Source organism: Zea mays, chromosome 8 (genome assembly GCF_902167145.1).
Source record: "Zea mays cultivar B73 chromosome 8, Zm-B73-REFERENCE-NAM-5.0, whole genome shotgun sequence".
NCBI lineage: Eukaryota > Viridiplantae > Streptophyta > Magnoliopsida > Poales > Poaceae > Zea > Zea mays.
The window spans coordinates 117,203,560-117,227,052 of NC_050103.1; the positions used below are offsets into that span (position 1 = coordinate 117,203,560).

The window sequence follows — 23,493 nt, forward strand, 5'->3', positions numbered from 1 at the left end:
ACCGTCAATCAGAACATGGTGCAGCCGCATGTTGCTGATGATAGGGGCGGTGATGAGCGGTAGTATACCGGCACCTGCCATATTGTCGGGGCAGTCGGATGCCCCGAAGGAGATAGTGGTGCTCCTCCACCGCTGGTGTGGAGCAGCCTTCGGGATCCCTGGGACCGCCGAAAGGACCTCTCGGCGTAGGGACTTGACGTTCCTACGAGAGGTGAGCTCCCAGCTCCCGTCGTACATCACGTACAGCTTCTTGCGGCGGTCGTTGTCGTCACTAGAGTCGGAGTCTCCAGTGAAAACGTCCTTGAGGACCCCCTCGGGTGACTGATACCCGAGGTCCCGTTCTCCCACGGCCGCGTCACCTTCATCGACCTTCTCTTTGCCAGGTCGGCGACGAGGCGGCGAGCCATCCTTGGAAGCCTGCTCGCGTCGCTTGTGACGCGCTTCGCGAGCTTGATGATCTCGCGGCATTCCGAGGCGCTGTGGCGACTATTGGGGTGCACAGGGCATGACTCACTATTGCCTCCCTGTGGCCGTGGGCGCTTGTCGCGCTCGTTCTGGCCCCAGTCGCAACTGTGACGACCGGAGCAGCAGACTACGACCTCTCGTGGCCGCGGTTCTTCTTCTTCTTCTTGTTGCCGTTCTGGGTGACGGCACCCGAGCCACCTGTTTGGGTGACTCCGGTCTGTGGCGCCGAGTGCCATGCGCGGCCCTCAGCAGCCCTGGCACATTTGTCAGCCTGAGCGAAGAGCGTGGTGACGGTTTCCACTTCATGTGTCGCCAGTTTCTCCAACATCTTCTCATCATGCACCCCCTGTCGGAAAGCAGTGATGATAGAGGCATCGGAGACGCGAGGTATGGTCCCGCGTACCTTGGTGAAGCGGGCGATGAAAGCCAGAGAGTCTCCCCGGGTTCTTGTCTTACGGCATGGAGATGAGCCTCCACACCGTGCTGCTGATAAGCACTGGCAAAGTTCGTTATGAACCGTGCACAGAGCTCTTCCTAGGAATAGATGGATCCCGGGGTCAGATTCATGAGCCAGGTCCGGGCCAACCCGGTCAAGGCTACATGGAAGTAGCTCGCCATCACAGCAGTGTTTCCACCAGCTACCGTAATGGCGGTGACGTAAACCTGCAAAAATTCCGACAGGTTTGACGTACCGTCGTACTTCTCTGGCAGGTGTGGCCAAAACTTGGGCGGCCAAGTCGTCACGCGGAGGTGGTCCTCTAGCGCGGCACAGCCTACGCCGACCAATGGGACACTCGTATGGGTTCGGGCACCCCTTGGAGTTTGTGGCGCAAGCGGAGCGAAGTCCTGGTCGAGGTTGCGACCCTCGAAGTTTAGCCGGCGCTCACGCGTCCTCTCCAGAGAGACTCGTGCGTCCTCGCCCGCACGCCTGCGGTTGAGTTCTGTCCGCAGGTCATCAGGTCTCTCCAGAGAAATTGAGGCATCCTCGCCTGCACGCCGGCGGTTGAGCTCCGCCCGCAGGTCCTCAGTTGGTGCAGCCTTCACTGAAGGTGAGCGCATCGATGCCGACGCCTCATGTTGATGCCGGAATGACCGAGGCCTGGACCTGGCTGAGCCAGAATGCACCATGCCGAGCAGACGATCGACATCGTCACACCACTGCTTCATGGTCCCCGGCGAGGCCGTGGAGCTAGGAGGGTGGCGTAGCAACTCCCTGGCTGCAGACAGCGCCCCAGGAGCAGCCCTTGACGGAGCTCGGAAAGTCTGTGCAGGCGTGTGCTGTTGCGCAGCGCGCACAGCAGCAGCACCAGGCGCAGGGCGGTTGGAGGCCCGCGGCATGGAAGATGTAGCCTCTTCCTCCATCAGGAAATCCTCGGGGGACAAGCCGCGGTGCTCGACGATCTGAACCATCGTGTCGAGCAAGGAAATAGGGAAAAACCTAAAGCCAAAGCCCCTACCTGCTGCGCCAAATGTCAGTGGGAGAAATCCACCTGTCGGGTGGTGGAATGCACCCGCCCTAATCCTAAGATGAGGAAGGGGCCTTAGCGGTTTGCCTGTCTAGTGGATGATCGATGAACACAAGAGGACACGAGGGATTAGAGTGGTTCAGGCCGCCAGAGCGTAATACCCTACCTCCACTGTGTGTAAGCTATATTGAGTATGTGTAAAACCTGTCCCTTGTATCGTTGTGTGCCTTCCCTTTTATAGTTTAAGGGAGGCACATACAAGTGTCCTGAGCCCCGACATGCGGGCCCTAGAGCGTAATGGAAAGAATACATTATGTGAGTAACAAATGCTAGTAACGCCTGAGCAATCACCGGGAGTCTTGATGACCGCAGTCCATGCAACATTGATAGCCGAAATGTACGAGTAATGGTGAATAACAGCACGGCCCGCGTATCGTGCACTGTGCACGCCACCTGTCAGTGGAATGGACAGGCGCACGTGTTATCCACAATGAATGCTGAGGCGCGCGTAGCCCAGAGGCGTCATGCTACGCTCCGCCCGTTGGCTTAAGCCGCGCGCAGTATGCCACGTGGCTGCAATGGGTCTCCGCCTGAGCAGGGGGCAGGAGTGTATGTGGACAGGTTCGGAGCCCACTAGACTAGGTCCGGACACGTGTCGGCACCGGACCCCCGCCTGAGTATATTCTGTCCTAGGACCTTGGGACCCCATTGTGGGTGGCCAGGACCCCATACCGGGGGGGTTCAGATCCCATTCCAGGGGTCCGGCTTGCACACGTGGAGGTCCTGAACCAACCTTGGAGGTCCAGAATGTATATCAAGGGGTCCGACACTCTCCCATGGGGGTCCGGACTCACTGTTGAGGCCTTGGGGTATATCACTTTCTCTGGACACATGGCGGCTCCGGACCCACCCATGTGGTGGGGTCTGGCGCTGTCGTAGTCACTCGAGGCTGGGGCGAGTCATGGCTCGGTCCCACACACAACACCTTTACCACACGACTAAGAGATAACCGCGTGGGTACTGCGTCTTTATACAGTAGCAAGGGGTACCCTAGTTTCAGGGTATCGATAGTATCCCATCCTATAGTGAAGATAGTGATAGCGACAATGAAGATAAACACTCTGTAGATGAACTTGTGCATGCCGTTAAATTTTTTGAGGATGTATGCACTAAACAAATGGCTAACCAACTAGAATGGAAGAGCTTCACTCGAGTATAAGTATAGAGAAGGTGCACGCCGAAGCCACCAGCTTCAGTGTCGAAGAGTTTCTTGTCCGAAGTAGGGAAGGAGGGAAACCCAGAGACTTGTTCAGCAAGAAAGGAGGCAGAAAGATGACAATGCCCCTGTGATATTTGTAGAACATTTGTGTAAACTTCATGGCATACTTGTAATTCATACGAAGTTGTACCTCTCCCCTATAAATAGAGGAACAATGTCATGCATAAATTCACCTTTTGAATGCCCAAAGCTTCAACTAGCTCAGCCTTCGAAGTACCTTCAAGTTATCATTCATGTAAAGCTTAAGATATGTTTGTACTTGTTTAACACTTAGCAAGGAATAAAATGATAAATATGGAAGCACGAAGATGAGTAACATACTTTACTCTTTATTGTTTCCTTTTCACCTTTACCAGTACTCATATATTTACATCTTGCGACCTCTCTCTTGAGTTATCCTTCACAGAAGGGATAGTTGAAGGTAGAGGCTTATGTTTTAATAACATGTGTTGCCTTGCTTTATAATCATGTAGCAATCAAAAGCAAGTGACCAACATTGGCGCCCACTTCCAGTGAACTCACGACCACAACAAACTACACAATGTCGCTGAAGAAGTCGACGGGAACTGGTGCCGTCCTCATGCCCTTGGATCCCAACCAAGGGGAAGAGGCACTCTTTCGGGAGGCAAGGAACCAAAAGAGGAAGGCCATCAACACTGATCCTCGAGATAACAAACTCGATCGGGAGATCAACAACCTCGAAGCTATTCACCAACAAGTAGAGAAGCACAAGGAAAAGATGCTTCGACTCTCTAAGCTCTAGAAGAAAATTGATGATGCAACTGAGGAAATGCGCAACATCGAGAGCTGAGCTGAAATCACCTAGTAAAGGTGAAAATGCTCCATTATGTAGGGCCTGTCTATGTATAGTTTGGGCCCTGGGGATGTCAGGTCCCGTGGCTCCGGCGAGATCGCCGTCGTGTCCAGTTCTGCGAGCTGGGGAAGAATCTCCCGAGACCTTGATCTATGCGTCAACGGTCATGATTAGACATAGGGTAACGATTCGTCCAACGCTGGTGGCGCCCGTTCGATTTTGATCGGATGAGCCTCGTGATCAACTGAATGTCCACCGTAGATCTCGCGATCAACGATCCCCAAATCCTTCTGGGTCAGCTCTAATCTCACCCGTCGAACGACAATCCAACAGTTTGTGCCGGCCGATACCCTTTTCGGCCGGACTGTTTTGCAAAAGTCCCCGAAGTATTGCAGAATAAACCCGCCGTCCGCTGCCGGTGTAAATTAATTACAGTCGTGCCCTGGTTTTTATAAAACAACCCCTGAACTCTCATGTTTAATAAAATAAATCAGAAAATGATTTTAATATAGAAATTAAACCCTAAAACTTAATAAATCCATAACTTATTTTTTTAACTCTAAATGGCTGCATAGTGCAATATAGGGGGAAAATTTTAGGGAAGAGCCGTGTAGATAGGGGGTGTTTGGTTTAAGGAATCACTACATCCAACTTGAGACGGTGCATCATGGGTTCATTCTTTAAGGGGGTGTTTGGTTTGAGGAATCACTTCATCCAAAATATGGTGTTGCATCATGGGTCCATTTCTCAAATTTGGTGGGATGACTTCATGCTCATATTAGTACTAACTAAATAACTATAAGGAATGAGGTGATGATGGATCAACTTAATCCATTCCACAAACCAAACAAAAAAGTGAGGAGTGAGAAGACGATGGATTAAATCATTCCTCAAACCAAACAACTTATAAATTTGGTGGGATGACCACATTCCTCATATTAGTACTAACTAATTAACTATGATGGATCAACTCATTCCATTTCACAAACCAAACAAAAATAGTGAGGAGTGAGAATATGATGGATTAACTCATTCATCAAACAAAACACCTAGTAGTCTTAGCAGGCGAGCACGAAGCACGATCCAAGGGCTAACGGTGAGTCCTATGCCTTCGCACGAATCACAATGGATTATTATTTCGCGTGTGTGTATATATAAGTGAAGGAGAACGTTACGGAAGCTAGTGACAGTGTAAAGCCAGGGTACCAGATCGAGTACTGCCAAAATAGTTCGTACTGTAATGAAAACTAACGCGTTCTGGTTCCAATGGTAGCAACTGGCAACTGCCACCGTTGTATGGAGTATAACATTACCTTCGTTTCACTATCTTAAAATGCCCTAATTCCGATAAAAATTTCCCTTGAAATCAATATGATGGAGTTGACCAAACTTCTCAACTACCTTAAAATGGGCTAATTCCGATTTGGAACGACACATCGTAGCAAAGTCAAATCCACGCATCCCATTCCAATACAAAAAGGCGCCCCCGGCATTCTTTACCGTTGATTTGATGCGTGACGGGTCCTGATCCACCCCAGTCTCCACCTCACCCCTCTCCACTCGACGGCTCGATCCTTGCTGCCCGACCTTTTTTTTTGATCTGCTATGCTGTAGACTAATCGCGATTAAGGAAATAAGGGGGGAAAAGGAGGAAGGTCCAAGCGGCGGCAGCAGCAAAAACCCGCTCCGAAAGGCAGAAAACCACAATAAACAAGGCACGCAACGAATCCGATCCCGATTTAATTCGCCCAAATCCGTCGATTAATCCCCACGCCGGCCGCGTCATGCTCCGGCCATTCCTCTCCCCTCCCCTCACCGCTCTGCCGCCGCCCCCTGCCTCCACCGCAGCAGCCGCGGGCGCCGCGGCGATGCGACCCGCATCCTCCTCCTCCTCCCGCTCCTCGGCCGGCGGAGGCGGGGCCCACCACCACCAACACAACCACGGCGGCCACAGCATCTCCGTCTCTCCGCCGACGTGCAGGCACGCCCCATCGTCGGCCACGCTCGATCTCCTCATCCTGCTTCTCGTGCTCTTCTCGCTTGCCTTCCTGCTCGCCTCCTCGCTCTCGCACGTCGCGCGCTCGCTCTCCCCGCTGCTCGCCACGCCGCCCGCCGCCGCGGCGCTCGCCTACGCCACCGCCGCACTGCCTTACCTGGCCGCGGCGGCCGTGCTCGTCGCCACCGCGTTCCTCTCCTGTCGCCGGCTCCCGCGGCGCCGGTGCCGCAACCCGCGCTGCCGCGGCCTGCGAAAGGCGCTGGAGTTCGACGTCCAGCTGCAGACCGAGGGGGCCCTTCGCGCCGGCGCCGGAAGCACCGCCGGCGGCGCCGAAGCATCCATGTGGCGCGAGATCGAGGCGCTGCCGTGGAAGGGCGGCCAGGGCGGAAACAACCCAGACTACGAGTGCCTTCGCGCCGAACTCCGCCGGATGGCGCCGCCTAACGGCCGAGCCGTGCTGCTCTTCCGCAACCGGTGTGGCTGCCCTGTTGCTAAACTCGAAGGATGGGGCGCCCCCAAGAGCAAACGGCGCAACAAGAAGTGAGTGATGGTTGACTATATTCCATTTATTTGCAAATTCTACATGATTATTACTTCAGTCCACCAGCTAAACTCAGTCGCACTATTTCCATGGGATGAACGCAATTTCACTGTTGTCTGACACGTGAGTTACCCATGGCGTTCGCTATCAATCTCATTTCTCCATCTCAAATTTTGAGATATTATGCACTGTTATTCTGGATGTGCAAACAATAAAGCATGGTCTCATTGTTATACATCATTAAATAGGTAACAGTGCTGTGTGGCCTTCCTCTAATTCTGACTCACCTAAGCATGCTTGGATACCCTGTTTGTTTGCCTCATGATGGTTATGGAAATTTTATTCCACTTAGCTTCATTTTCTGAATTCAGTGGGCTTCTGTTCATTTTGTGGTTTTCTCAGTTGTTTGTACCATAGCTTATATGTTGTAACATCTTGTTGGTCATGGATTCGAAAGAAAATGAATTAGTCTTCAGATGTGTATGGGCTGTTACCAGAAGTTAGGCAACGAGCAAAATCAATGCCCAAAATTGTCTAGCAAATCTTCCATAGAAATCTCACTACCTTTCTAAGTAGGTGGGCAATGTCAATGATGTTGTGAGTCACCTGGTCTTTAGATAGGTGTTTCTTTCCTCATAGAGGGGGGTTTTCAATTGTAAATGTACTAGTTCCAGGCGAATGTATCTTTTATGTTTAAAGGGTTGCCATTCTTACACCAAATGCCCTTTGGTGATGCCTAATGTGATTATCTTTTGTGTTTATTAGCTGATATGAAACATAAGGCTAGGGGTCAGTGCAGTCTTGAAGGTAAGAAGCTCGAGCTCACTAGAAAACAAGCTCATTTGTAGGGATTGTAACCTGTACGGCTTTTGTAACCCGCTGATTTTATATTTTGATTACGGATCTGAAGAAGTTATAAGAAGGAATACATTATGTTTGGGGTGGTGCAAGTTACCTGGAAGTGAGCATTTTTTATACTGTACATGAGAAAAGTTATGGGCCATGAGAGTAGCATGGAATTGTGCTATATGGTTGTGAGTTATGCCATTATCTTCATTTCTGGGTCTAGAAATTTCTGAAATGAGCACCAAGAGATGCCAGTACAGTGATATGGAAACCATTGAATTGCTGGGTTTGAAGATTTCACATGAACACTTTGTCATCTCATCAAACTTAGTTGTTGGACGTTCATAGTTTGTGTCTGCAAAGCCTCTTTGATATTAGTGATGTGTGTGATCTAACTAGAAAATTTGATCTGGCATGAATGAACTGTTCCTGTGAACCAATCACTTACCTGTCAAGCACGAGAAAGCTTTGCTAGACCTAATCTCAGCAATCTCTTACATTTTGTTCATTGTGGCACAATTTTAGCATGTTCTTACTGTTGTTGAGCAAACCATACGATACGACTATAAAATCCTTGGAAACATGGATGCTTTAGTTGCACCTTTAACTGTTTAAGTTGTGTTTTTATGGCCCCTTTGAAATGAAGGAAAATTTCACCGCTTCCTATGTTTTTCCTATGAAAATGAACTGATCGCTGTGGAATTCGTACACGATTTCTATGAAATTCCTGCGGAGGTGTGTGTGTATAAGTTGTGCTGTTTTCTGTTATTTATACAGGTGTGAATGATTTTATATATAATTCTCTAGTTGATTGTATTGTTTGTTGGAATTTTGTTGAGATTTTATGTTTCATTCGCATTTAAGTTGTCCTGGCCTAGAATGCTTCTTAATTTCTTTTCATTGCCTTGAAATAGTTGGAGAATGGAAACCTAACCCTAACTCAGAGTTGGGAGATGTATTAATAGACCCAGGTTGTTGGGCCTGGTCCATTACGCAGGGGTATAACTGTAATTACAAGGGGCTAACCCCAAAACCCTAAACAGGTACTCTAACACCCCCTTAGTCTCCACTCTACCGTGTACATATGTTGAGACTTGATCAAAAAATTGGTTAATACACTCGACGGTAACCCCTTGGTTAAGATGTCGACGAACTGCAGCGTGGTGGGGACACTGAGAACCCGAATGTCACTGAAAGCGACATGCTCACAGACAAAGTGCAGGTCGATCTCCACGTGCTTCTTGCGCTGATGCTGCACGGGATTGGTGGAGAGGTAGACCGCGATGACGTTGTCGCAGTAGACGAGGGTGGCACGCTGAAGGAGACTTTGGAGGTCCTCGAGAAGCTGGCGCAGCTAGCAGGCCTCTGCCACGCCGTTGGTCACAGCGCGGTACTCAGCCTCCGCGCTGGAGCGGGAGACGACGGGCTACCGCTTGGCGGCCCAGGAGACGAGGTTGGCGCCCAAGAACACGACATAACCAGAAGTGAATCGACGTGTGTCGGGACAGCCAACCCAGTTAGTGTCGGTGTAGACCACGAGCTCCGACGTCGGGGAGGGTTGGAGTAGAAGGCCGTAGTCGAGGGAGCCGCGAAGGTAGCGTAGGATCCGCTTGAGAGCGGTGAGATGGTGCTCCCGCGGGGTGTGCATATGCATGCACACCAGTTGGACGGCGAAGGCGATTTCGGGCCTGGAGAAGGCAGGTACTGGAGTGCGTCGGTCAGGATCCGGTAGGACGTCGTGTCGGCGACAGAGGGCCCTGTCGTCCTCAGAGAGCTTCGCCTGAGTGTCGACAAGCGTGGAGCAGGGCATGCAGTCGCACATGCCAGCCCACTCCTGGATGTCGATGGCGTACTGGCACTGGTGGAGGAAGAGACCCTGAGGCCGGTGCTCGGCGGTGATGCCGAGAAAGTGGTGAAGGGGTCCCAAGTCCTTCATCGCGAACTCCCGCTGAAGGTTGACGATTGTGCGCTGTAGAAGGTCGATGGTGGATGCTGTGAGCTCAATGTCGTCGACATAGAGCAGAAGGTAGACGGTGTCGTCGCCGCGCCGGTAGATGAAGAGGGACTTGTCCATCTTGGCTTCGACGAAGCCGATGGAGGCCAAGTAGGAGGCGAAGCGACTGTACCAAGCCCACGGCGCCAGCTTGAGGCCGTATAGGGAGCGATTCAGCCACCAGACCAGATCCGGACGAGCAGCGTCGACGAAGTCGGTGGGCTGGCTGCAGTAGACAGTCTATGTCAGAGTGCTGTGGAGGAAGGCATTCTTGATGTCGAGTTGATGGATCACCTAGTTCCGGGAGAGGGCGAGGGAGAGGACGGCTTGAACAGTGGCGTACTTGATGACGAGCTAAAGGTCTCGTCGTAGTCCACTCCGAGGCGCTAGGTGAAGCCTCGAAGGACCCAACGAACCTTGTAGCGGTCGAGGGAGCTATCCGAGGTCAGCTTGTGGCGAAAGAGCCACTTGCCAGTGACCACGTTGGTGCCTAGTGGACGCGGCACCATGTCCTAGGTGTGGCTGGCTAGCAGGGCCGCGTACTCCTCCATAGTGTGACGCCAGTGGGGGTCGGCGAGGGCGGCGCGAATGGAGGAGGGGACCGGGGAGGCGTCCGGAGGAGTGTCAGCGGCCAGGATCAGTCGGTTGATAGGGCGGAGAATGCTGATTGCGCGGTGAGTCACCATCGGGTCGCGGTGGATGGTGACCGGGTGGTACACATGAGGTTTGGTGCGGGCCGACGAGGTGTCGGGAGTCGAGGGAGTGGCTTGCTTGCGGCGGTGGTAGACGAAGGCGGGGTCGGTGAAGCGAGCCACGCTCGTCGACGGGGCCGGGTTAGCAGGAGCCGAGGGAGTGGCCCGCTCGCGGAGTGGTAGACCAGGGTGGGGTTGGCGAAGCAGACCGCTCTCATCGACGGGGCCGCGCATGGTGTGGGAGGGGTTGACCGAGCCGCGCACGACGCAGACGTGGTCGATGGGGCCTCGCGGGGCGCAGGTTTGGTCGACGGGGCCACACGGGGTGCAGGCAGGGTGAACGGAACCGCGTGTGATGTGGGTAGAGGCGCGAGCGGAGGCGTCGAGGTCGCGCGTGGCGCGGGCAATGGCGCAAGGTGAGGCGCCTAGGGTGGAGGGGAACAGGATTGGACTCGAGGAGAGTCGAGATCGGTGGGTTGGGAGGAGCTAGCAAGGGGAACACATCTTCGTCGAAAATAACGTGACGAGAGATGAGTATGCGGTGGGAGACGAGGTCAAGACAACGAACCCCTTGTGGTTAGAGGAGTAACCGAGGAAGAGGCAACAAGTAGAGCGGGGAGATAGCTTATGGGGAGCGATGGCGGACGTGTTAGGATAGCAGGCACAACCGAACACACGAAGGTGGTCGTAGGAGGGGGCTGTGCCATATAGAGCGAAGTGGGGAGTGGGGTGGCTCACCGCCTTCGAGGGGAGGCGGTTGAGGACATGTGTGGCGGTGTTCAGGGCCTCTGCCCAGTAGCTGGCAGGGAGAGACGCTTGAAAGAGAACGCAATGGATCATGTTGGTGGTGGTGTGAATGATGCGTTTGGCCCATCCGTTCTGGGGAGAGTTGTAGGGGCACGAGAGACACATCTGAACGCCATGAGTGAGCAAGGAGCGAGAGGCGTTGTTGTTGAACTCGTGACCATTGTCACACTGGAGGGCACGGACCGGGCAACGGAACTGGGTGGAGACCTAGGCAAAGAAGTCTAGAGATCACAATGGACAAGATCAAATGACTGAGCTACCTTGGACGTGGAAGTGGAAAAAGGAAGACGAGAGTGACGGTCGAGCTGACAAGCATGACAGAGGCGCTCAGAGGAGCCCTGGGTATAGGAGATATCTGAGCGACTGGAAACTAGGGCATCGCGTCAGGTCCAGGATGCCTGAGACGACGATGCCAAACGACGGAGGTGGTGGTAGTAGCAAGAGCCTGGGGGTGACTACGCTGGTGGGGGAAGTGGAGGGTAAGTGAATAGAGTAGAGGGGCCCGGAGCTGTCACAACAAGCATGCACGACACACGTCGGAAGGTGGCGTATGGTGAGCCCCCAGGGATCGAACTCCATAGAACAGTTGTTGTCACTCGTGAAGCGACGAACCAAGAGAAGGGGATGAGTCAGACTGGGAGCGACAAGGACGTCGTTAAGGTAGAGTGGTCCTGGAAGAATCGATGCACCTACTAAGGTGATCGGGAGGGTGGAACTGTTTCCACAACGATAGAGGGAGAATGTGAGGGGTATGGAGGGTGGGAGTGGAATAACGAGCTAGTGGTGGGAGTGGTGTGGAAGGAGGCTCCCATTCGGTGGGAGAGCATGAGGGTGGTGAAGCCATGGGGTGCGCGGAAAGAGCCAGGGGAGGTGCTCTAACAAAGTCACGAGTAGGGGAGGGAGACAAGAAGGACGAAGGACAGGGCTCATGGCACGATCGAAGGCCATGAAGGTGCCCCGAACAAGCTGGTTGTCTTGGAGGAGGATGCGCACAGCGATCCCGGCGGAAATGGGCGAAGCCAAGAAAGAGGTGTCACCGGCGGCCAGGGCCAGGGCGGGGCCTGTGGAGGCGGTGCCAGGTGGGAGGGGCGGCACAGCCAGTGTGTCGTTGTACAAGTGGGGGATGAAGGAGCAAGGTGCCTATGTGTGGTAGCTGGCGCTGTCTGGGGTTGCAAGGCGGCCGGAGCGACGGCTGCGCCAGCGACGAAGGTGGGGGCGAACCAAGCTGGGAGGACATCTGCGTGCGCGTGGGGGCGGCCTGGAGCAAGGGTGGTGGCTACGACCAGTGTCATGGAGGAACGATGGGGAAGAGAGCTGGATAGGGGGGTTGGACACAGCCCAGCGACCAGGGGAGGGGCTCCCGCCACTGGCGAAGAAGAGGGCAAGCCGTGGGCGGGTCGGAGATAGCGTCGGGTGACACTCACCGTGGTCGAGCCCGGAGCATGGATCCTGCCGAGGAAGAGGCGCCCGATGCCGGCCATGGGGTGGCAGCGGCGTGACCTGAGGTGGAGGGGAAGGGGTGGCCGGGTGCGGGCGCATGCTTGACCACTGAGGCGGCGGCGACTCCTGTCCAGTGGACTGGTTTGCGCCAGGAGGTGGCCGGCGGCGTGAACTGCTGGTGGTGATAGTAAGAGGGGGGGGGGGTGGCTGGCGGCCAGAGGAGGGAGGCTAGCAGCGTTCAAGGGTGGGAGGGAGGAAAGTAGAGGAAAGAATCTAGACCTAGCTCTTGTACCAAGTTGGAGAATGGAAACCCTAACTCAGGGTTGGGAGATGTATTAACAGGCTCAGGTTGTTGGGCTTGGCCTATTACACAGGGGTATAACTGTAATTATAAGGGGCTAACCCTAAACCCTAAACGAGTACTCTAACAGAAATATCTAGCTATTGGTGTTTGGGCTAATAAAGAGATAAACTGTTTACCTATGATTCATTTATACTCTCTCTGGTTTACTATTGTTTTGGACATGGAATGATCTTTTGAATAGCCTTTTCCAAATTAGCATTTTACCGAAGTTTTACATGTAAAATGATTTAATGTGCTTATGTCTCATGATATATTTACTACTCCCTACGTTCTAAAATATTAGTCGTTGTAGCCCTTAAATTTTATGTCTATATTCAAATGGATGTCAATGTATGTAGACATATATAAGATACATATATTAAATATTGTATGAATCTATCAAAATGTTAAAACGACTAATATTTTGAAACGGAGTGAGTATTTTTCATGTAATGGTAAACAAGAGAATTTTGAATGCCATTTCAACGGAACAAGTAAATTGTGCTTATACCCCATACTACATTGTTGTCGCAACTCTTGAATTAGAGGAATGCATTCTTCTATGTTTGACCGATATTGGCAACCTAGTTCACTTGAAATTATAGAAGTATTTACCTAGGACTGTTAGGTTATGGGGCTCTTGTGTGGCCGTGTTTTATGAGCCTGGAGTTTGTTAGGTTTGACTCAAATCACTCCTTCCATTAGAATGAATGTTTTACTGAGTCAAACTTCTCTAACCTCGATCACACAAGAATGCACCAGCATTAAAACATCAATTAGTTTTGTTAAGTCTCCATGGAACATGTCTTCAACAGCTATCCTATACTATCCCCTATTTCAAACTTCATACTGAATATATAATACATTTTTTTATAACATGGTCTAAGTTAAATGCTAATGTATTGTATAAGTTTGATGATGTGTAAGGTTGTCCGCAGCAGATTGTGTAAAATAGAGGATTTGCACTCTATTTGCAAAGTGAAGTTTGAAATAGAGGATAATATAGGATAGTTGTTGGAGACAGCCTAACTATGTTTCCGGAGGTTGGTTGTTACACACTTTTTCCTTTGTGATGCCAGATAAAATGTTGTGTCTGTACTTTATCTTGCTTCTCAGATGTTAAAGTTATACATGAAAGAATGAAATTTGGCGGGACCATTATTTTTTTCTTTCTCAAAATTGGCCAGTCCTATTTAGGAATTGGTTCCAAACATAATGTTGTACTTCTTCAGTAATGTTTTGAGAGTTCATTCGTGGTCGTAATCGTTTCTCGCCCTTGCCTAGTGTTGTCAATCTTGGGTTACATGTTACAAATTTACATGTAATGTAATGCTCTTCCTTTTAACATTTTGCGGAACTACTAATCATTTCTTTGTTTCTTGCTTTTGAATTATTATTATTGTTGCAGGGGCACGCAAGGTTCGTTCCATGACCGAGGGCTGAGGTGAACGCAAGTCCGGTGTCGCCAGTTGCAAACTTGCAACACTGTTGCTTTAGACTGCCATGTTGAATAATACTTCTAGCAAAAGATACGCCAATCACAGTTTACATGTGGGTTGCGCCATGATTGTATTGTTACGGGTGTTCGGTGAACCCCAACAGTTATGCCGATACAAAGACGAGACGCAACAATAGAACTGTTAATAAAGGACAATGGGCTTGTTTCAGCTTGGCTTCTCACTCTGTTTTTTGATAATCGTTTCTATAAAAATCGTCCAAATCACTTCTCAGTCGTTAGACGGGAGGAATTTATCGTTTTTTATACACTAAATCGTGTAGACGTTTTCACCATCATATGGTTTGCGATATTTAGATTCTTATGGTAGCTAGATTATTCAGAAATCTAGATTTTTAGAAGTCTTCAGAAAAAAACTGCCCCAATCACACAATAAAGCATAGACATTGGCGACGTGCACATGTTTCAAAACCGTTTCCTTTGCCCTTCATTTTTGGACTAGGTAGGTGCCCATGCGATGCCACGGAACATAAATCTCGATTTGTATATCAGCTATGCTCCCTGTGGAGCAAGGAAGCGAACGCAAGCCAGCCTTTTGTATTAGTGCATTCTGTTCAGTTCTTACTTGATCATCCCGTGTTTTGTGTGTGCCATGGCCGAGTGGCAAGCTCAACACTGGTATTGTTGTCTTGTCTCAAATGAAGTCTGGTTCCATAAGTTAACCGGAAATCTTTATGGGTGATAGCTGTGTCAGATTCTTCCGCGCATAGGGCAAGTAATGCAAGTGATAGCTGTGTCAGTTTACCCCCATTTTCTTAGGCATCACTTGTCTCAAATGAAGTCCATTGGAGGTTCGCAATTTATGTTCCGTGGCATCGCACGGGCACCTACCTAAGTGTGCAAGATTCCCATAGATATGTCAAAATCTGGCGAAGAATTTGAGCGCTAAATCTTAGGCAAGTGTAGTAGAAAAAATGTGGCAATTTTTGGCACTTTAGGTATACAACCAAAGAGGCTATTTGTTTTCTCATGCTATTTGTTTTGTCATGGTCATTTGATGCTCCTCGACAGCAGCAGCTGGACGCACGAAGGTAGCTGGTAACCCAGATAATTATGCATGGCTGGAGGCCATAAACACTCCAGTGAATATCAACATGCACACTGGCATGTATACCGGTCGAACTGTACAGGTATAGCCATATCTAAACTCTTAAAACCTGACCCGGTTTCAGCGCCTGCCCGCACTTCGCGCGTACTCGGGTCCACGTCTTGTCGACGCGTGGAAGCGGCTCCCGGACCCGAAATTTTTATTGAATTCGACGGAATCCGACGCTTGCGTCCGTGGCCCTCATCGCCTGGACCTCCCCTTCCACCACCGCCTCCTTCTCCGCCCTCTCCTCCTCGCCCGCGTCCGTCCCCAGTCTCCGGCAGGCTCCTTACCCCCACCGTCGGCCCTGCTTCTTCCTTCTCCCCTACGCGTGATGCCCTCAACACCGTCGCCCTCTCTTCTTCACCATCGCCTCGCTCGCCTCCTCCGTCGTCGAGCCAGCCCTTCTCCGTATCTGTCGCCATCACACCCGGATCTGCCTCCGCCATGACCGACGACCAACGAGAGCGGCGTGAGACGGCTTTAGGCGACGAAGGCGGCCCACACCATGTCAGCCAACGACGCACAGCGGTGGAAGCACGCGATGGGAGCTGACGACGCCCTTCCTCGGACGGTATGCCTACCCCCAATCAGGTCATCGTCGGCCTCCTGCAGCTGTCCCTCCATCACCTCCTTCAAGGTTTAGGCGCTCCACCACCTCAGTCCGGGTGCACTGTCTTGCCCTCGACTCCAGTGCCTGTCACCTCCTCCTGGGCCTTGGCGTTACCGTGGCCCCTCGCACAGGTATGCCACCACCTCCTCGGCAGAGCATTGAACCATGCCACCCTCTGCTCAATTGTCGTGCTACCCTGTGAGTTAAGCAGTAGGATAATGTGTGCTATTTGTAGATTCTATTGTCTTAGAAAATGATAGCAGATTAGCAATTTAAAACAGCCTTGTGTTTTTGTTGTCAAAATCACTAATTGTTGGCGATGTTGATTGTGTATTCCAAAGTTAACGTATTTTAAATTGTTTGCTTCTTCAATCAGAGAACCCTCGGTCCAACAAGCATCTAGGCGTCTTTGGTAGTGGTCTGTCAACAACTTACAAGGTTTGCACTCTTTGGTTTCTTTCCTTACTAAAGTTCTATATGGAGGGAGTCCCAGGCTATAAACCATATGTTGATGTCTGTTTGATTGACCCAGTTAGTCGTTGTTTGATACTTATATTCTGCAACAGGATAGTTCCACATCTATTGCACATCTGATTTTTGCATATATTCAACGTGCTGACATTAAGGATCCATTTACTTAGGTATGATTAAAAGCTGAATATGCAGGTTTTGGGATGTCAATACCTAAATATGCAGGGTTTGGGATGTCAAGAAAAGCCTATGACTACGAACTGACCTGTCCCAAAAATATCCACGTTGTATAGGGTTAAAGCTATAGCATTTCTGGTAGTTTAATTGGTCTGATAGTGCCATTTTTTAGACCAAGATTTCCATTCTGGCAGACATTGTTATGCTATTTCTTATAATTTATTCGATGATTTGCTTCACATCCCTGCAATGATAGAGCTGCAATTTTGTTCTGGTGTCTACAATTGATGTCTCATGTGAAGTGCTATATGTGCTTCCCCTCTTTCTGACCCTATTGATGGTTATATTGTATGTGAATCTTATTATTGTCTTACAGTTGGGCCATCCAAAGGACTTGGCTTATTGATATTCGCAAAGTACTTATACTGTACCTTTATTAGCAGAAGTGTCCCTTTATTTAACTATCGTTCTTGCTTAACACGAGAGTCAGTTCAATTCATTGTTTTCATTATTTGGCCCAGATTTTTTTTGGGTTTGGCACACCCAATTATTTGGACTACCAAGTAACTACCTAATGGTCTAATTTCGTATACACATTAATGTGGATGGGGCATGTTGCGCTGCAAACCTTTGGGAAAGATGATTTTGTGATAGAGTTAGTTGAAGTTCCTAGGGATCTTCAGGTTTTCCTTTTGTTAGCTACTACATTTGCTTGCATGTACTTAACATTAGGACCATTTATGTGACTTTTTCTTTCACATGAAACACACAAGTTTGGATATATAGGAAGTGTAGGTGGTTGTTCAGACTTAATAATGTTTTCTTCTTAAGTGGTGTTGTTCCTTAATCATCTTATTTTTTGTATACATTGTAAGGTACATAAAAAAACTTGGATTCATCATTTAAGTTAACCACCAACCATGTTGAAGTTCAGCTTTTGCCTTAAGCAGTGGTTACAGAAGATAATATATGTAATATCCAATGAATTCTTTCTCTAATGTGTTTTTTGCATATTATGACTATCTTATGTCTTTCAAACTTATGAATGACTTTTTAGGATATATTGTATTGAGGTTCCTTTTATAGTACCAAAACTGTCTTACATACTAAGTTTTCCTTTATGTGGCTCTTGCAATCTGTTTGCTATCGAGTTTCTCCTAACTCCTGGGATTTTCTGATGGTACAGGTTGATTACTGAAATATTTTCTTTAATATTCTACTCCATACCTTCCAAATTATAAATTGTTTTAGATACACAGATCTTGTTATGCACCTAGATATATATAATATATTTACAATTTCGAATGGAGGTAGTAAAACATTGAATATTTCCTCATTTCCTAAACAAGACCGGAGAGCTGTCATATGTTAGAAGTAAAAGTTATGTCTTATCCACGTGTGCACAATTGAAATGGTATGCTTTACGTAGTTGGTTTACATGAAAAAATTGTATTAATGACAAGGCTAGATTTGTGATCAAGTTATATTTCCTTTTTAATGTCATTGTTTATTATAATCCACATCATATTTCGTATTTTACCGTTAACATCTCTCTTCAGTTACAGATGATGCAATATGTAAAGATAGGCTTCAGCATATGAGACAACATAGAGATTAGAATTTCTACATGTGTAAAGTCAGCAAGGACTTTGTAATTGATGCAGCTTTTACAGAACACGCTTCTCGCTTTTTTAACCACAGTTGTCAACCTAACTGTCGGCTGGAGAAATGGTAAGAATGTACTTTTCCATCTTTAGTATGCTATGGTTGCTTTTCCATCTGGACATGTCACTTCAATTCTCTCCGTAGGAATCAGAGGGTCTGCTTTGGGCCCTCAATTTGTTGCTAAACCACTTGCACCTGATAACCCTCCACTGAAGGTATGCCCCTAAGTCAAAATCCTAGGAATGCACAGAAATGCATTTGTCTATCTTTTGTATTTAATATGCCTTGACATTTCCAAGATATAGTCCTAAACATTTATCATGCTTGATTTCTAGGTAAGATTTATTGACAACATCGATCCTGGTGGGATTGATCATCAAATTGCTCAACTAGGATCTCAACTGGCAACTAGCTACTCTTGTAATTGTCATTTCTAAGGTACATAAAGATCCCAAACTTTCTTATTTTGTTGATATTCTCCCAGCTGCAGCATGAGCTTATAAGTAGCTGCGATTCTTGGTTTTGCATTGCTTTACCAGGGACAAAATTATGTAGCCCTTTGTTACTGGTTGAGTTAGTGTCTCTCTGTATGTAGCCTAAGAAAAAGACCAAAACTGTTGTTGAGAAGTATTGGGATTGGGAGCTTTCAAATGAGACACAACCTATTTGGCTAAGATCCATCTTTGTTCTTTTTATTGATATAATCATGGTTGTCTAAGCATGTATTTTTGGAAATGTCAATGCCTGAGGCTTATGTGGTAATCATGCCTTTTTTTGGTGTTGTATCAAACCTGGAAATGTACCCTTGTGAATTGGAAACTCTAGGTAATAGAGTTCTGTTCTATTTTTTTATGGGCAGTACAACACTGCAATCTCTACAGCTTTGATGCACCTTCTTGCTAAGAGCTAGCACTGACGAATGCTTCTGTTAGTACACCAGTCAGATCTTTTTGGATCTTGTATGCTTGATTGTGCAAATTTATTGACTGTATAGCTTGTCAGTCGTTGTAACATTGCCTTCAAATATGCCCCAGTGATTTTGAAATTTTAGGCAACAAAGAATATAGTTACATTGAAATGCGACAAACTTGTTTGCATCATGGCTAGAAATTGGAGGGAAAGCATTATCGGACAATCATTTAATTTGGCTTAGTTACAGGTGCTTTTTAAGTGGTAACGCAAGTTGCAGTTCACACAAATAACACCTTTGAATGTAATGTATTATCACACAAGGCTCCAGTGAGTTGTGTTCTATTTGTTTCTTTTCTATTTGGCAGTATAATACTTAATCTTTATGTTTTTGATGCACCTGCTAAGCGCTACCAGTACCAAAAAGGGGTTACATTAAAATGTGATGTATCATGTATATATTGTTGGGTCTGCATGTTGTGATCTTCAAGGGCACAACAACTTAGATGAACCCAAGTCGAATATGATTATGTATCCTCTTTTACTGTTCTATATTAGATTACTTCACAATTGTTGAATGATATTTCGATGGTCATATTTGAATGTTGTTTGTTATGGAAGAAAGATGATATTTTGGCACTATATGGTACCAAGTTTTTATTATCTTGCAAAAAAATATCTAAATGTTACTGACAGATTTCCCATCAGTCTGTTTTGGATCACTTTTCCCTTTCTTTGATTGTGTGCCAAAAGAGGTGCCATCTTTCACCATGAGGCCTTACATTTTCTGATGGTGACAAACTGACAATCCATTCCAAGTCTATATGCTCATATTATTTTTAGTATCTTTGTATTTTACTTCCGAAGGGGCGTGTTTATATGATAGAAAAAGTATTACAACACTAAGTCTTTGCCACCAGAGTTTAGCAGCAAATTATTTTTTGCCATCATACATGCTTAGATTTTGGAGGCCCAAGTGAGCAGGCCTTCCTGTTATCTAGAACACAAAGGCCATTTACTCCATTGCAGTGGATGGAGTTGGAGCACCAGGCTCTCATGTACAATCTCAATGCAATGGCCCCGGTACCGTACCTTCCAGCCTGCTCATTTCAATCAGCAAGAACTTCATATCATCCAATAGAGATATGCATATTCTGAATCATAAGGCTAAGGTTCTCTACTTCAAAACTACTAGCATTTGCAATAAAACAAAAATAGAAGATAAAAATATTATTTGCACAAATGAATGCCTTTGTAATGTTACATGGTAAATAATAATGTTGGCAGCTTTGTAGTATCAGAAACTACATGAGCCATTTGCTCATTGTATTGGATGTTTCTATATCTGGAGTTGTGCTGTTAGAGTATTAAAGTTCTACACTTTACGATGTAATAGTTTGTAGATTCCTCTATTCATATTTTTTGAGTTTAGGTAATTAACTTTATGGATCATCTTAAGTCCTCATGGTTGGGGAGTATGTACTAACAACTAAAGTCAAGACTAGGCAAAATGAATCAAACAAGTAAAGCGTGTGGCTGCCTGTAGCTTACTGACAAATAAAAACGAATCAAGTTGGCACCATAGTAACACAAGAGAAGCTGTCATTCTCCTTTTATTCCATATGATTATGTGTTATTTCACAGTTTATGATGGTAACAGAACACTTGAGGGAGGGGGAACTGCTGAAGCGTGTTTCATCAAGATCCAAGCAGCACATGAGCTATTGATTCATGATGAAAGGAGAAGGGCATATGATAGAGAGGATCATGTGAACCCAATGAAGGTCTTATAATTTTCTTAGCCACTCAGGTTATCATTTCATTTTGTGCAAGATGCAGTTCCACTCCAGTTTTATTCTTATTTGTAGTTAACTTTTGTTGGTTTCTAAGTTTAGGATTTAATCCATGTGGAATAAACGAATAAACATAGCTGCTTGGATTGCTTAGGTTATTTTGCTACATAATTGCTCTGATAGTGTCCCTCTATTGTGTTTCAGATTACCACCGTATCATGATTCATCAACTCTAACATGCGTGAGCCAACACTATGCTTCTCCACTTCAGGACATGGATATGACTCTTCTATGTTTAAGCCACTACAACTTGGTGTATTTATGCCAAAGATTTTTTGAGCACTAACACACCAAACCAGCGCCTATGAAGTGCTTTTGTATGATCACCTTCTTCTTGCACCATCCATGGATAATCTACGTAGCTGCAAACAGTCTTAGTTACATATTACTGTACTGAACATCCTTTCATAGACTACTTGTACACTGCCTTTTTAGAACCGTTGTAAAACCTCATGCGATACGTCTGCGCCTTTGAAACAGAGATCAACTGAACAACCTGTTCAATGTTTCCTTCTATTGCATATGTATTCTGTTGTCATACTATGTCCAACAATGCATTTATATTGCTACAATATGTTTATACTTGATGCATGTGATACAAATCCGTTATTTATACATACAAAGACAAGCTCTTCTGACACCATAGGGCGCCGCGGAGCGCACCCCTTTTTTCTAGTAAGTTTAACGTTGCAGTTGCTGAAGGTGATTGAATAGAACTCCTGATTTTTTTGTGTTCTATCTAGGAACTTCAGACATGATGTAAAGATGAACCGGAGCATCAAGCAGCAGCTGGGTGCCTCTTCACTGATAGTAGATCTCTAATATAGTGATGTATGTTCTATACTTTGAGGTTAGCTTTTCCCCTCTGGTCCCCTTTGTTGGAGAAACTGTTGTACTTCAGTTAAGAGATAAGTTTTCAGAGTAATTTCTCCTAATCAGTTTAGTAGAGGTTTCAGGTTCACTAACCTGAGCAGTGATCAGGCTTTTAGCTTATTTATTTATGTTGTGCAACGCTGGAATGGTTTCGAATGCAAAATTGTCGCTGCTGTTGCCGCATTGCCGTCTTAACTCGCAGGGGCTGCATGCTGATATCGGTGTTTGAACGGAAAGAGGACTCACAACAAGAAATGAATGAACGATGTTCCATTGATCGATCTTGCACATTTATGCATATATGATTAAACAGACAGTTAGTTCTAATGCCTAGTTCCTAATCTGTCAGCTGAGACTACTAACTCTAATCTAATTGGTTCTTAACACTCAACTTGTCAAATCCAGTTTTGAAATGTTAGCATACCAATGTAGTACATGTTTTTTTGTTTAATTTGTTTATGTTTCTCACCGTTAGCCAAAGCCTCGGCGTGTATGAACTTGTTCAGTTGTTCCTCCCTGCGTTACCTGCCCATCAACATGGTCGTCCACACTTCGTTTCACAGTTTCCCTAAAAAAACAGAGCACAAGAACAGAAGGCGAGGCAGCATCCGCCTGAACTTCTCAGTTTGAACTTGATATGTTTGTTGCCATTCATCTAGTCAGAAGAGTCAGGGTGGAGGGTGCTGAGCCTCCAGCTTCCTGATAACGGCATTGGTCACAGCCCAGTTAAACCCTCGGTACTGAAGCCACCTCACCATGCACGCACGTCGGCTCTCCAGGGTCAAGCTTTGCCCACACTGCCACTGTTTGGACGCCTGAGCAAACAGACGATCCATGGAAGCTTCGGACATGCCGAACGTTGCCTTTCCATAGTCATCGCCATCCTGTCCTGGAACACTCTTCTCGTTGCCTGGTCTACTTCTGCCTCTAGGACACCTTTTTGGTGAAGTGCCTGATTCGAGAGTGAGTGATGTCATTTATTTATGAATTAAACAAGGGGACACCAAGCACATAATCAAATAATGGCAAGAGCAAAAACAGGCATAAAAAATTTACTATCGGAAGGCATAAGAATATAAAGTTCCCTTGCAAAGTAAATTTTCTTTCACCTCATTGGACAGACTTTAGATATGGAGTTTGTCAAATCTTACGATAGGAAATATAAAGTTTTTTTACAAAAGTATTCATGATGGAAATAGTGAAAACTGGACGACGGTAGAAATAGTGGAACAAGTGCTAACTCTTAAACTCGGCTTTATAATGTATGTTGATTTGGACACGTGATATTGAGAAGTTTAAATTTGGCTATAACATATGAACAATAACCATGACTATTGACTAACCAAATGAAAGTAACACTGCGACACAAGACCAATATCTGTCTCACAGGTCCTTTTAATATTTTATGTGCTTTGAAGTGATATCATGAATCACATACATGTAATAAAAGTGAAGAAATTATGTCTTACACCATAGACACTACCATATAAACTGTCATTTCGATCTAGTAGTATAGCAAGCAGTAAATCAATCTTTTGATCCCTCGGCTTATTCTTCGCTTCCTGATAGCACCTACGTATACCATCTTCAACTCGATCTGGACGTGCTATGAATATTGGGAGCTTCAAATTGGCAAAGTCCTGAAAT

The 23,493-nt window shown here is 47.0% G+C and overlaps 1 protein-coding gene and 1 long non-coding RNA gene across 2 annotated transcripts; both read left to right on the forward strand.

The window, feature by feature from the left end:
- The first annotated feature begins 5,533 nt into the window (after nt 1-5,533).
- Nucleotides 5,534-14,349, forward strand: LOC103635743 (uncharacterized). The gene is made up of 2 exons (XM_008658120.4): nt 5,534-6,560; nt 14,091-14,349. The coding sequence occupies exons 1-2, from the start codon at nt 5,809-5,811 to the stop codon at nt 14,128-14,130; spliced, it is 792 nt and encodes a 263-aa protein (XP_008656342.1). The 5' UTR covers nt 5,534-5,808; the 3' UTR covers nt 14,131-14,349.
- Nucleotides 14,350-15,555: 1,206 nt separating this feature from the next.
- On the forward strand, nt 15,556-22,120 carry LOC100193899 (uncharacterized). The gene is made up of 7 exons (NR_157245.1): nt 15,556-16,029; nt 16,275-16,336; nt 18,211-18,277; nt 18,356-18,426; nt 18,547-18,649; nt 20,781-20,904; nt 21,118-22,120. It is a non-coding gene; the product is annotated as an uncharacterized lncRNA (long non-coding RNA).
- Nucleotides 22,121-23,493: the final 1,373 nt, after the last annotated feature.

Bases quoted from the DNA above. Each gene is read 5' to 3' on its own strand.
- LOC103635743 (XM_008658120.4), top strand. From the start codon at position 5,809: ATGCTCCGGCCATTCCTCTCCCCTCCCCTCACCGCTCTGCCGCCGCCC. The intron at 6,561-14,090 runs GTGAGTGATGGT...TTATTGTTGCAG, and splicing joins AGCAAACGGCGCAACAAGAA to GGGCACGCAAGGTTCGTTCC.